The sequence below is a fragment of the Talaromyces atroroseus genome (genome assembly GCF_001907595.1).
Source record: "Talaromyces atroroseus strain IBT 11181 chromosome Unknown scaffold_10, whole genome shotgun sequence".
Classification (NCBI taxonomy): Eukaryota; Fungi; Ascomycota; class Eurotiomycetes; order Eurotiales; family Trichocomaceae; genus Talaromyces; species Talaromyces atroroseus.
Genome location: NW_017971442.1, coordinates 487,743 through 500,746, shown reverse-complemented (window position 1 = coordinate 500,746; position 13,004 = coordinate 487,743). Strand labels below are relative to the sequence as shown.

Here is a 13,004-nt window from a genome sequence, read left to right as displayed (position 1 = left end):
TATGCGGGGTTGACTTCACTATTATATCGATTCATGAGTGAGACGTAACACTGTATGTATCAGACCTAGCGAGCTCTCTTTTCGTTGGTGCAGTAGAGAAGAGGACATTCGGTAGCTTATGGAGTGACTATATAAGGCGTACTATCATTGAAAATCAGGTACGGTCTCTCCGCTGCAACCTTGAGAATGGTTTCCGAGAATACCGAATTGGCCCACGAGAACCACGGTCGTGTATACTCTGTGATGTTGTTGACGTTGATGGATTCGTGAACCAGCCCCAGAAGACTTGAGTTCTTCACAAGGTTGATACAGTCCATGATTTCTGTATCATCGGTGCTTGTGTAAGCTTGCACGAGGAGTGACATTGGCCAGGAATTTGTCAGACCATCTGAGGGTGTAATGCATGTTAGCAAGATACTATCACCATCTATGACGCCAAAATAACTTACCATGAGGACCACCAATGCCATGGAAAGCTGAGCCAGTAAGGTAGTACGGGTTGGTGTTGGAATTCAGAAGCATTTTACGAGTATTCTGGTATATAGGATCATCGACATCCAAAAAGCCCAAGTAAGGAAGAGACAGCAAAGAGGGGATATTGGCATCGTCCATTATATTTCTTCCACCGTATCCATCGATCTCATAAGCAAACACTTCACCCAAGGTCGGGTGCTGGAAAATGCCCTGGTCTAAAATGGCCTTGCGGAGATTGTCTGATCTTGTACGCAAGTCGGTGATGAGCGTCTGGTTCCCTCCAGTGGCTGCCAGAGTATCGGCAGTCCTTCCCAATTGAACTGACATCATGGCATTTGCAGGAATAAAATACCCATAGATAGTTGCATCGTCACTAGGCCTGAAAGCACTACGGATCAAACCGGTGTTTCTATTGAGAGGGTTTCCAACGCCGCTAAGGGATAAGGTTTCTGTTCCAAGAGTGGTTACTCGCTGAAAAGTGTAGGCATTGGTGACGAATTGATCATCGTGAGTAAATGTAGACTGCGCCTCGTCATCTAGTACTTTTAAAACGGTATCCAATGCCGAGTACCAACGATCCGTCAGAAAAGCAGTAGATCCGGTCGCGTTGTAGAATTGGTTTCCGAGGGAAAGGAAAGCTGCCAGCGAGTCAAGCTCCCACTTGCACTCGTAGACAAATGAAGGGTCATAGCTGGGGGTGACGGTATCATCTTGTGTATTGTTGGTTGGTGATAACCCACTTGGAGGTGGTGGCTGGAAAGCTTCACAGAATGGGCTTGTAATGACAAACTCTACCTGAGTGTTGATTGCACCGAGGATTAGTTGATACAGAGCTTCATCGGTCTTTGCCAGCGCTTGGTAGTTCACGAGCTGGTTCATGCTGTCACGCAACCATTCTGCATTGATGTCGCCCGTAATCACAAATGACTGAGCTCCCGCCCACGACTCATTAGTTGCTCGTCTGTCCATCGACCGCTTGGACGAGGTAGAACTCGTGTCGTTGACATGCCAGGAAATGGTTGTATCCAGTGTGTTTGGCAGCGCATTGGTAAACAGCATGGCGAGATCTGGGTCCACAATGCGCGAAACCACATCAGAGAGGACCTTTTCTACAGAGTACGATGTGTAGGTCCGGCACTCTACAGCAGGGCGCTGGTAAGGGAGATGGAGGGGGCCATCGCTGTATGGAGCACTGTTTATTGCTCATTAGTTTCTAGTCTGCTGTTGAAGAAGACGTGTCTGGCAGAGACCTACTGCGGAACTTGGGAGTAGTCGGTGTAATCGGGACATGCTCGACGTGCCAGAGCCGATGTATCCCGTATCGCCGCAGCGCCTGCACCAGGAAGAGACATGAGTGCGACTGCGGCCACAATGGCCGAAGTTGATGCCGAAGCAACCATGGCGCGAGAGGGAATATGCAGAGTGCTCTGTTGGAAACACAGCAAGGAGCCTCCTAGAAGCAGAGCCTAGTTATACAAGACCCGCCAGGTACCGGTGCGGAATGGACAATTTAAGTAGAGACTGCATCGATGAACCCCCGCCGTCAGCGGGCATGTGCAATGGCGGAGTGAAGCCGAGATGAAGATGAAGACGAAGAAAAGCATTGTTTACGGCCTTTCCCAACTGGGCAGCCCCAGGCTTGCTTCCCCGCGCCAACAGAGGAAGGCACGGACCCGCCGATCACCTGCCGGCTGCTTTTAGTGCTGCGACGCTGCTTCAAGCTTCATCTCATTCTAGCATATACATACATACCAATGCCTAACGTTGCATGCTTGGAATGGCACGCCCCGCTCCTGGTCATTACACGATCCACTCGAGCTCTGGCGGAGAGAATCTCTCTCTCCTTCTCTCTGTGTGTGTGTGTGGATTGATAGATTTGATTGTGCTGACAGCTAAGCTTGCAAGGTATGCATACACGTGGGCTTGCGTCCCATCGTACGGCTGATCGAACGGCATGGATACTATTATTTCTTGGAAAAAAACGACATGATGCTGCCCTGCCCCGCCTTCTTCCCCGCTGCGCTGACAGCAGCCTTCTTTTTCGGCGGTGGCGCCGGTTCATCTTCAGAGAACGATTCCCATGCGGGCTCTTCCACGGTCACTATGATAGGCGTCTGCATTAGTTCTTGGTTCTATCAGACTATCGCAAAGCGCTCGGGGTGCATACCAAGGTAGCCTTCGTCATCCTTGACAGTCTTTTTCTTCATGATTTTCCGCTTGCCGCGACGCCGTCCGCCCTGAACAGTAACTTCTTCTTTGGACTCCGGTTCGGGCTGTTTCTTCTGCTCGGCTTCTTCGTTTGCAGATTCAATAGGCGCCTCGGAGGCATCCGGCATGTCTTCATCTGAGAGGAGTCAGTGACAGCAATAAACGATTGCACTGATTCTAGGACGGATACCTTCATCATCATCTTCCATCATCTGCTTTAATTTGGCTTCTCGGTCTTTCCGTGATTCCCGAGCTGAAATGCTCTTGGATTCTCCGCTATTTGAGAATGGTTCCTCCCCTTCAGCCTCTTCGGCATCGTCGTCATCACCATCAAACATTCCTGTGTTGAGTCAGGAGAAATGATAGGAACGAGCATTTTGAAGACATAGTTCTCACCTTTCTGTTGGGTATCTTCTTTCACCTAAAAGCCAGGCGTTAGAAGCAGATTTAATCTTCCGGTTTTTTTTTTTTTTTTTTTTTTTTTTTTTTTTTTTTTTTTTTTTCTTTTCTCAACAATACTCACCGATTTTACACTAGATGCAGCCGAGTCTTCTTTCTTCAAATTTGACTTCGCCTTTGCATTGGCAAACGAAGAGAATAAATCCCCTTTCTTGCCACGAGCAGGTACCTTTTCATTGCTTTTTGCTTCTACCTTTTGCAATGATTCCTTTGACGAAGTTGTAATCTCAGTATTTGGTTGCACAGTTTCCTTCTTTGGAACTTCTGCCTTTGGTGGAGGTGGTCTTGCTGTTTTTCTCCGCTTGACATTTTTATTCTGAATCATACCCCAGTGCTTCCCCAGCTCCAGAGGATCTTCACTTCCGAACGACGTGAGAATCTCTCGGCTGACATCAACCAACACATTAAGATCCTGGAGCGTGCTTGGTTGTAAGCTGTAGATATGTATCGTTGATATTGAGTCGAATGTAGCTTTCGCGTCTGTGAAAATCCATTTTTGTTTCAGTCTCGGTCTAATATTCCGAAGTAGTCGAGAAAATACCAACCATCCAAATCCTCTTCCCTGGCCAAAACGAACGAAGTTGTGCGGACAGGGCGCTCGATTCCGCCTCCGTTGTCGTCCGGCTGAGGCACAGAGCTCATAAAGGGGCTGCTTCTCATTGTCACATCTTCACCATCGTGCGACCCTCCATTTATAGCCTGTTTTCGTTGCGACAATTGAACCCCGCTAATCAGGTAAGTGGCAGACACGCTGTTCGGTTTTTTCGCATTTTCCGTTCGACGGAAATCAAATAACATCCTGGATTTGCTTCAGTATAACCCCGACAGGCCCATAGAGCACACGATCGAGCTCAACTCACTGCTTTGCAAGATTGCTGTGGACTTTCAAAGCCCGGCCGAGCAGTCGATACGTAACCTGCCCGCAGTTAACAACGGATGAGCGATCGCCTGAAGAGCTGGCAAGTACATACGGTTCGGCGCTCATTGAGAACATTCTCAGCTAGGTATTTCTTATAATCGACTGCCATTTCCAATGCAAGACAGTAGTTCCTTATCGCAAGCCTGAGCAAAGCAAATTGGTTGTCTGGACTCTGTGACAAGATGTAGCGGAGACGCGTGCCGAACCACTTAACGCGTCTCGGTCTTGGCAGCTGCTTGCGGATCCTCTCAGGCAGCATCAACGTTTTGAGAAGCTATCGTGATCTTGACATGCAACTGCTATTATTAATTCCGATTTTGTCTCGCTCCCGAATGACCGGATAATGGATCAATCTTTTGACTTGCCAGATTCCACAGACTGGCTCGCATCGTCCCTGCCTTCCGTTGCGCCGCTTGAGTCCGCTTTGCGATGCCAAATCTGCAAAGACTTTTTCAACAACCCCGTTATCACATCCTGCTCGCACACCTTTTGCTCTCTGTGCATTCGAAGGTGCCTGAGCACTGAGGGGAAATGTCCAGCCTGCCGAAGCTCAGACCAAGAGCTCAAACTAAGGCGCAACTGGGCTGTTCAGGAAATCGTAGAAAGCTTTCAGAATGCTCGACCGCATGTTCTTGCGCTTGCACGACAGACCCAGACTGCGACGATAGCCGAAGAGAATATCGACTTGCCACAACCCGCGACTAAAAAGAGGCGTCTAAATGAACCGGAGGAGGCTAATGTTCCCGCCCAGCAAGACGTGAGGAGGACGAGGTCGTCGCAGAGCAGACAACTCGAGCATCCTGCTACACCAGCAATACCCGATGCAGTGGACGACAGTAAAGATGAAGATTACGTACCGGGTACTTCTATTCTTTGCACCTAGTTGAAAAGAAAAGAATGTTGCTTCTAACAGATGATCTAGATGACGGCTTGGTCCCATGCCCAATGTGCAATCGGCGAATGAAAGAACAGGCCGTCTTCAACCACCTGGATACATGCAAAGGCCCGACCGAAGAACGAATACCACAGCATCATAGCCCGTTCATACGGTATGTCCACCTCAGGAAATGCGAGAAACAAACTGGAATTCCATACTTACTCCCAGCAGAGCATCTCCACAGCCATTCCAAAGTCTACGAACTCGAACCCCTGCTAAAACACCAGAGCGTCTGCCAACGCTCAATTATTCACTGTTCAAGGAAAACGTCCTGCGTAAAAAGATGAAAGAACTAGGCATCCCAGATTGGGGTCCGCGGGTGCTCCTGCAGAGACGTCATACGGAGTGGATGAATCTTTGGAATGCCAACTGTGACGCCAAAATCCCCAAGACCAAGGAAGAACTTCGCCGTGATCTAGACGTGTGGGAAAGGTCTCAGGGTGGTGCAGCACCACAGTTTGGAATACCAACAGGGCCAAATGCAGTGATGGCCAAAAGTTTCGATGCGGCTGCCTGGTCTGCAAATCATGATGATGACTTTAAGCGACTGATTGAAAACGCGAGGAAGAAGAAAGAAAACAAGAATGCTCCGGCGCAAAAGGCCCCGGAAGAAGCTAGAGATAGCTATACCATACAGCCAGAAATCAACATTGACGGAGAAAGCCATATGCCTTCTACTGCTGAAGGGCCGATGGAGGTTGGTGAAATACCAGGAAATGGGCCATATATCCCTTTCGTCGTGAATGGAGACGTTAGCCATCGTGCTGAGGGGGACAGTAGTAGCTATCCGCCAACATGAATCCATTTCTTTTCCTAATCAATTTTGTCCATAGAAACTTGATGTGTATATATACTTCTCGCTTTGAATTTCGTATCGTATCATAGAGACCATAATTACATTAAAAGCGCTGTCCGCACACTTCATCACTGTGCTGGTACAGGCTGTCTATCATCTTGCTGACCCTCTCTATCTTCAGCCGGGTCGTTCAACGACATATGCGAGAGCTGCCCGATGCTCTGTGCCAATTCCGGGTCCTCTTCCACCGCCTCTGCTGTCTCCGTAGGCTTGCCTGCCTCTGCCAATTTCGAGGTCGCTTCTCTCGCAGCCTGTTCGTGACTGTCCAGCTGCTTGAGTTTCTCTCGAGTTGCCTTTGCTTCTTCCTCGTCTCTGTCATGGAGTTCTTTGACTTCAAGTGCCTTGAGTTCCTCGTCGATTTCTCCTTCGTCAACCACAGGGCCAGCCTCGTCGATGACATTGCCGACCTCGTCGACCTTGGACATCTCTTCACGAAGGTTCTCAACCACATCCTCCACCCTTTCGATGCCACCCATTTCCGCATGAAGACTGCGAAGAACACCGGTGCTGGCTTGCATGACACGCACAATCTCAACCTGGTCAGCTGACTGCTCAATCTTGGAGTAAACTTCCTCTAATTGACTGAGTGTGTCAGAGCGTTGTTTTAGGTTATGTTCGGCAATCTTTCTGTTTCTAATTGCTGAGAGGGCAGATATGCGGTTCTTATCGGCAAGTGCAAGCTTTGCGTTGCCGTTCAGCTCTCCAATTTTCTGTTCGAGTCGCGAAACTTGTGCAGTCAAGCTCGAGATGAGGTCCTTCATGGAAGCAATGGTTGTATCTTCATGACTGATTGGTGATCTGTCGTTACTAGTGAGGAATTTGATCGTCTGTGGAGAATTATTAGTCAATTACTCTTCTTTCGCTATATCGAACTCGATGTTATGCCAAAAACGCACCTTTCCGTCATAAGAAATGGCGTTGATATCTCGAGAAAGATGTATCAATAGGGCCTCGACGTCATTATCCGAAAGCTCAGTGTTTGCGTCTAGCACCGTGCTGAAATCTCTCACAAATCTTTCCTTGGAGTATATCCTGTCCAAGGAAGATGTCTGCCTAGTTCCTAGGCTGACTACTTGCTTTGCGGCCTCCTATATTGAAAAACAAATATTAGCCATTGACGGCTATTCAAAAAAGCAATTATCCCTCCCCGAACGCAATTCATACAAACCTTTAGGTTATCAACGAGAACGAGTTTCTGTGTGCGAAGCTTAGTGGTATCCGTCCCAACCACTAGCCCCTTGAGCTGTCTGAACCCCCAATTCATGACGTTCCACGGGCTAAGCGCCCCGGGATCAAGCACCCTCCATCGACTAGTAGTTAAGCTAAAGTTATTTGAACTGTAGAGTCCCAAAGGAACCATTTTTCGCTTCTGTATAGCCTCGTCCTACATTGTTCAAGACCCGTCAGTGACAGAATAATGGTTCGAAATAGACGCGGACCACCATACAAAAACGCTTGCCAAGGCCACTGGTCTCCCCCATTCTGGAATTTCTAACATGTGTAAAAGATTCTCATCTGCGTCGAGGATTATATGGTTCCGTTTCTTGCTCGAAGCATTGCTGGACGTCACATGCCCACTACGCGCCGCGTTCGTGAGCGCTTTTTCCCACGCCGCAACATTCACTGCGTAGCCATCGGGATTCGTGGTTTTCTGTACGGAAAAGTCGGAATATAGAGACGGTAGTCGGTTTCTAGAATAGTGATGCTCATGTCAGCCCAGGTGAGCTCAGTGCGAGAGAGAGACAGGCTTATACTTACTTCCTAAAAGCATCCTCGTGGGATAGGATGTAATTCAGAAGGTCGCTCATCGCGACTCCGATGTTTGGGAAGGCAAATTTGGCGGACTGGAATTAGCGAAGAAAGTGAATTAATCAAAAGCACGCACGAGCGTATTACTTCGTCAGACGATGGTAGAATGAGTTCACCATCATCGTTGTAGGTAACGGAAGTCAGCTATCGACTGCTTTTGTTGCGGGCATGTGCCACAGCAACCCTATCGATAAGAAACACCACAGGCGCGAACCGCACGTGACTCATTCGCATATACAATTATTGATTTATTGGCCAACATTTACGCTCGTATTAAATTCCGCATAAAGAAACTCGTAAATGCCTAAGCTGTATCTATGTAGTGGTATATGGACTGTATGGCACGTGTACAGTACTTATTCGAAATCATCATCAAGCGGTTTGGAGCCGTTTCCTTCATGCTGCATAGGCCCGACATCAAGGCTAGCAGGCAGGAGTAATGATTTGCGATTGGCCCGATTATCTAACTTCTCGCTGGTCTCCTCTGTTCCAAGCTGGTTGGCGACGACTACCTCGTCACTGGTATCCACGCCCTTGGCCTCGAGATACTCAAGTTTGACGGCGCGTTGCAAATTATCGATGAATGTTCGCATTTCAGGCATGGGAACAGCACTATCTTTGTCGTAAACTTCTGCATACAGACGATCTGCTTCCTCCAGACAAACCGAAGCCAGCGCGGGTTTGCCCAGCTTCAACCAACTATCAGTAGCAAGCACACTCCACATGCCAGCTTTTCTGTTTCGCGCCCCCCATTTCGCGCCTCCGGTACTCGTTTTTGAAGCATAACAAGCCGAGACTCGTTCGGTAAGAAGAGCTTGTCCGATGGGGCCAGCAAGCCCTAATTCTATGGCACGCATCGCCCATTTCGCTGCTCCTTCAGTAGCAGAACCGCCTCTAGATTTGAGCAATTCAATGGAAAGCCCGAGACAGCGTAGAGTATTAACGGGATCGGTGCATCTTGTTAGATAGGAGTAGCAAGCTGTATCGATCATTTGGTCCACACCATCAAGCTTGCTTCTTGCAGCAGATGTCAATGGGTTGAGCAACGTGCTCATTGCGCACATTTCGTGTGCACCTGCATGGTACCTCCACGCCTTATCATTTGCGTAATCCGAGCGAACCAAGTCGTATGTAGATGCCGCAAGTTTATAGTCTCGTAACATGAAAGCAAAATCAGCCAACTTCCGAAGGATCGCCTCAGGTGCATCATGCTTATAAAACCCATTCAGTGTATTATAGTTCCCGGTCATTCCCCCAGCGGGGCCCGACGACGTCGTTGATCTTGAACTGGAGCCAAAGCCAGCCCATCTTCTAGACATTGACATAAATCTTCCACTAATCCCTCGTCGCCGCGATGCTACCTGATCGTTCCAAAGCGCCACTTTGTTTTCCATAAAGGGTATGACAGATTGTACGACTAGCTCGCGTACCAAAGACTTGATAGCAGTAACGTCACTCTCAGATAGATAATTAACCCCTGTCCCAAAGTCTATCAACGCATCTAAAAGTCGTAAGTGAGCGCAACGGAGTTAACTAGGAAGATATATCCTTACTATTCTCGTTCATTTCCAAAAGATCCTCCTCTGGGGATAACCACTCGCATGATGGAACCTCAATACTATCATCATCTGTGACTACACACTGACCACTGCGCAGTCTAAGGAGGTGACAGTGAAGACCAAAATGCCGTTTCATCTGGTCATAGAGCCTGGTAGATTCTTCTATGTTGCTTCGATCTTCGTCATGGACTAATACATAGTACCGAAGGAATTCAGGGTGCACATAGGAAGGTGGCGCTGTATCGCCTTGGGTTGTCTGAGCATAGAGCTGCCGAAGTGATTCAAGTGGAGCTTTATTATGTGAACTAATAGCAATCACACAGGCCACCGGATGTAAGAAGGTTTCGTGTGGCGTGGGGGCATCTATAGATAATAGTCGGCGAAGTAGTAATTGATATAGCGGAGAAGCAATGTATTTGTTGGTGAGTGGTAGTTGATTCAGACGTGACGACCGATTCGTTGAGTCTTCGACAAAGTCAAGTCTTCTTTGCAGCACTTCTTCAAGCTGCGACAACGGTGATGTTGAAGTGGCATGGCTCACTCGGTCGCTATTAGTCAATAAATTCACGAAACGAACGCCATAGTCTTCCCAGCTGCGGCTCAATCCTGCGCTGTCCCTGACAACGACCTTCCCCGTGATATTCTCACCAAATGGTCTAAGAAGCTCCAAAAAGCCATTCTTGAACCCCTTTTGCCTAACCAAATCCTCCGTATCATCAGAAGCAAATATCCCGATCGAAGGAGCAAAAGCACGTATGATCAGAGACCTCGTATTATCGGAGCTGTCTGGGAGGCTGCCAAGCGGTGAACTCAGTGATGCTCTGCTGGGAAGGAAAGTCGAACCCGATAATCGATTGCTCGGAGATGCGGAGCGAGACTGGGATTCGCTGCGGGAAGAGAATAATGCTCTCGGGGATCCAATGGACGGAGGCTCTCGTAGTTCAGAGCTGAGAGGCCGCGGCGACTGAACCGAGTCGGCCTCGAATCTTGATTTTGGCACGACAATGGGAGCTCCTGAGAAGGATGGCGGAGGCTTGACCGGCGCTGCATCTTCCGGCGATGTCATGGACGAAGATGGAAATCCGGTAGCGCTGCGGAGGGATTATAATTGTGCCAGGGCGACTTCCATCTATGCATTGATTGTCCAAGGCTGGGGTTGGTGACTGCGCAGAGGTCGTCCAGTTAGTTCTGTGTTGGTTGGGTTGGATGCTTTGGTATGTTGTGGGTAGTTGGTTGGTTGGTTGGACTGGGAAGGCGCAAGTTGCAGCCCGGCGACGTCAAAAAGCACGGAAGCCGCGATCGGCCTTTTGATTGACAGCTGGCCACCAACAAACAACTGGACCTGCGACTTAATGCCGAGTGCTACTTTCTTTTTGCTACACGACAGAGACAATCCATCCTCGCGGGTGATATCCAGTATCTAAAAAGTGTCTACAGCTTAAGATCGACTCTCGTCTTGGCACTCGCCTCTCCATCCACACGCAACCAGGGCTGACTGGCAGTTACTTGCCCACGACTTGTCTGGACAATAACTCGCACCACCTTTTCTGCTGGAATTCGATCTTTCGGATGAACGGACGACACTGCAATCCGCAATCACACAGCCCCTTGTGCGACCACGTCACTGAAGTGAGTCATAAAGGCTGTGCAGAACGACGACGTTTTCGCTTCCTCGCGCGAACAGACGGCCCCTTGAGCAGAAGGAGAACAGAAACCCTCCGCAATGATTGTATATTCATAAATGTTGAGGACTTACTTGCGCCCGTGGATATCTAGCCCCAAGGTCAATCGTCTCCTGATCCCCGCCTGCAAAGTGCCCGCACATGGCGGGCATTCCCACCACAAAGCTTTCTCCTTCACAAGCCCACGATTCGCCCTTTCCATGCCACCGTACCTAAAGAGGAACACAGACTCCAGCCGCGTAACGAAAAGACGCCGTCTTAGCAGGTCTGCGCCTCGGAAAGACAAGATGTATGGCCAGGAAGGGACACAACAACTGCCGACAATCGAGCTTACTCCGCTTGAACAAACTGTGAGAAGACTCTTGCTCGACGTACAGGAGTACATAGGACAGACGAGGCATGCACAATGCAGTGCAGTACAAGGAGACATGGTGCTACGGTTTACTGGTGGTTGGGTACGAGACAAGTTGTTAGGCGTTACGAGCCACGATATCGATGTCGCAATTAGCACAATGACTGGGCTTCAGTTTGGAACATACCTGAAGGAATATTTGGATGATCCCGAAAACCTGGAGAAATATAAGAATTGCGGCCAATCTGTTCTCAGCGACGACATGCTGAAAATACACAAAATCGAAGCAAACCCGGAAAAGTCCAAGCATTTAGAGACAATCACCACAAGGCTGTTTGGCCTGGATATCGACCTAGTGAATCTCCGAAAAGAAACATACACCGAGGACAGCCGAAATCCGCAAATGGAATTCGGTACGGCTGAAGAGGACGCTCTGCGTCGAGACGCAACCGTCAATGCAATGTTTTACAACCTCAATACGTCGATGCTGGAGGATTTCACCGGGCTAGGAATCGAAGATATGAGGAAGAAACTGATCAGGACCCCGCTCGATCCGTATCAGACATTTAGAGACGATCCCCTACGTGTGCTCCGGCTTATACGATTCGCTAGTAGGCTACAGTATCACATTGACGAGGAGTCTCAGAGGGCTATGCAAAATGATGACATAAAACAGGATCTCAAGCTAAAAATTAGCAAAGAACGTGTAGGAACAGAGGTTGAAAAGATGCTCCAAGGCAAGTCTTCAAATTACACACACGACAGTAGATAATACTAATGCCCATCCAATTAGGGCCGGATCCTAGAACTGCATTGAAGTACATAGGGGACCTTGGGCTCTACTCTGTCATATTTGAAAACCAACAAGATGACGCAGAGCCGAATATCGCTTCTTGGTCTCTGGCCTACGATGCCCTAGATGGGATAATGCGCCTTCCTGACAGGGAGGATCACCACTCGTTGAGTGTCAAGCACATCAGAGATATCCTTATGCGAGATGAAACTGAGCGGAATCATGCCTGGGTCATCGCTGCATTCGTACCATGGGCACTTGTACCTGCCCGTGAACCGAGATCGAAGACGGAGAAGCCGCCTGTGATGGCACGGGCTGCTGAAGTTGCGAGGGACAACCTTCGTATGGACAACAAAACTATTAGTCTCTTGCGGGACGCAGCTACACATTTTAGAGATGCCAGCGCTCTGAAAACATCTGTCGTCTTGAACAGCATTACAGGCACAGCAGCCGAAGTCAGGCAGCATGTTGGCCTTCAAATCCGGTATTGGAAGAAAGATTGGCGAATGATTGTGATAATGGCACTCTTACAAGAGCTTGTCGCAGGAGCCGAATGCTCTCAAGGTAAGCTGGTGGTTTGCATCATCTAACCCCGTCTCTAACCCTGTCTCTAGTCATCCGAGAATACGACGTGTTTCTTTCATATTTAGAGAGAGAGGAACTCCTCGAGGTAACAGAACTAAAGCCGATTGCCAATGGCAATGAAGTGTCTGCTGCCCTTGGAGTTCGCGGAGGGAAATGGATGAGCACGGCTCTAGAGATGCTGATCAAGTGGCAGCTGCTTCATCCTGAGATTGCTGAGAAGGATCAGGCATTGGAGGAGTTAAAAGACCGACGAGCGGAACTTGGCGTATAAGATAGATAGATACCCATTGTGTATTTTACAATCAAAAAAGGAAGGGTACTTTTGCTCTAAGTGTACAGAGCTTTTGCAACTATATTGAGTCCTATGGTTA

General features: G+C 48.7%; 6 protein-coding genes across 6 annotated transcripts; 2 read left to right on the top strand and 4 right to left on the bottom strand.

Moving 5' to 3' along the window:
- Positions 1 to 116: 116 nt before the first annotated feature.
- On the bottom strand, positions 117 to 1,874 carry UA08_06973 (Meiotically up-regulated gene 157 protein; the record flags this gene model as incomplete). Its single annotated transcript, XM_020262298.1, has 3 exons — positions 117 to 388; positions 450 to 1,666; positions 1,729 to 1,874. 3 exons carry the CDS (start codon positions 1,872 to 1,874, stop codon positions 117 to 119), a joined length of 1,635 nt encoding a protein of 544 aa, XP_020117812.1.
- A 564-nt stretch (positions 1,875 to 2,438) lies between these two features.
- On the bottom strand, positions 2,439 to 4,135 carry UA08_06972 (hypothetical protein; the record flags this gene model as incomplete). The annotated part of the gene is made up of 7 exons (XM_020262297.1): positions 2,439 to 2,575; positions 2,642 to 2,818; positions 2,873 to 3,022; positions 3,079 to 3,103; positions 3,206 to 3,621; positions 3,687 to 3,940; positions 4,002 to 4,135. The coding sequence occupies 7 exons, from the start codon at positions 4,133 to 4,135 to the stop codon at positions 2,439 to 2,441; spliced, it is 1,293 nt and encodes a 430-aa protein (XP_020117813.1).
- A 268-nt stretch (positions 4,136 to 4,403) lies between these two features.
- On the top strand, positions 4,404 to 5,796 carry UA08_06971 (Postreplication repair E3 ubiquitin-protein ligase rad18; the record flags this gene model as incomplete). The annotated part of the gene is made up of 3 exons (XM_020262296.1): positions 4,404 to 4,920; positions 4,983 to 5,109; positions 5,169 to 5,796. 3 exons carry the CDS (start codon positions 4,404 to 4,406, stop codon positions 5,794 to 5,796), a joined length of 1,272 nt encoding a protein of 423 aa, XP_020117814.1.
- A 125-nt stretch (positions 5,797 to 5,921) lies between these two features.
- Positions 5,922 to 7,661, bottom strand: UA08_06970 (hypothetical protein; the record flags this gene model as incomplete). Its single annotated transcript, XM_020262295.1, has 5 exons — positions 5,922 to 6,680; positions 6,750 to 6,941; positions 7,022 to 7,237; positions 7,301 to 7,544; positions 7,612 to 7,661. The coding sequence occupies 5 exons, from the start codon at positions 7,659 to 7,661 to the stop codon at positions 5,922 to 5,924; spliced, it is 1,461 nt and encodes a 486-aa protein (XP_020117815.1).
- A 357-nt stretch (positions 7,662 to 8,018) lies between these two features.
- On the bottom strand, positions 8,019 to 10,287 carry UA08_06969 (hypothetical protein; the record flags this gene model as incomplete). The annotated part of the gene is made up of 2 exons (XM_020262294.1): positions 8,019 to 9,163; positions 9,216 to 10,287. The coding sequence occupies 2 exons, from the start codon at positions 10,285 to 10,287 to the stop codon at positions 8,019 to 8,021; spliced, it is 2,217 nt and encodes a 738-aa protein (XP_020117816.1).
- Positions 10,288 to 11,190: 903 nt separating this feature from the next.
- Positions 11,191 to 12,904, top strand: UA08_06968 (hypothetical protein; the record flags this gene model as incomplete). The annotated part of the gene is made up of 3 exons (XM_020262292.1): positions 11,191 to 12,019; positions 12,049 to 12,612; positions 12,663 to 12,904. The coding sequence occupies 3 exons, from the start codon at positions 11,191 to 11,193 to the stop codon at positions 12,902 to 12,904; spliced, it is 1,635 nt and encodes a 544-aa protein (XP_020117937.1).
- Between the last annotated feature and the right edge of the window lie 100 nt (positions 12,905 to 13,004).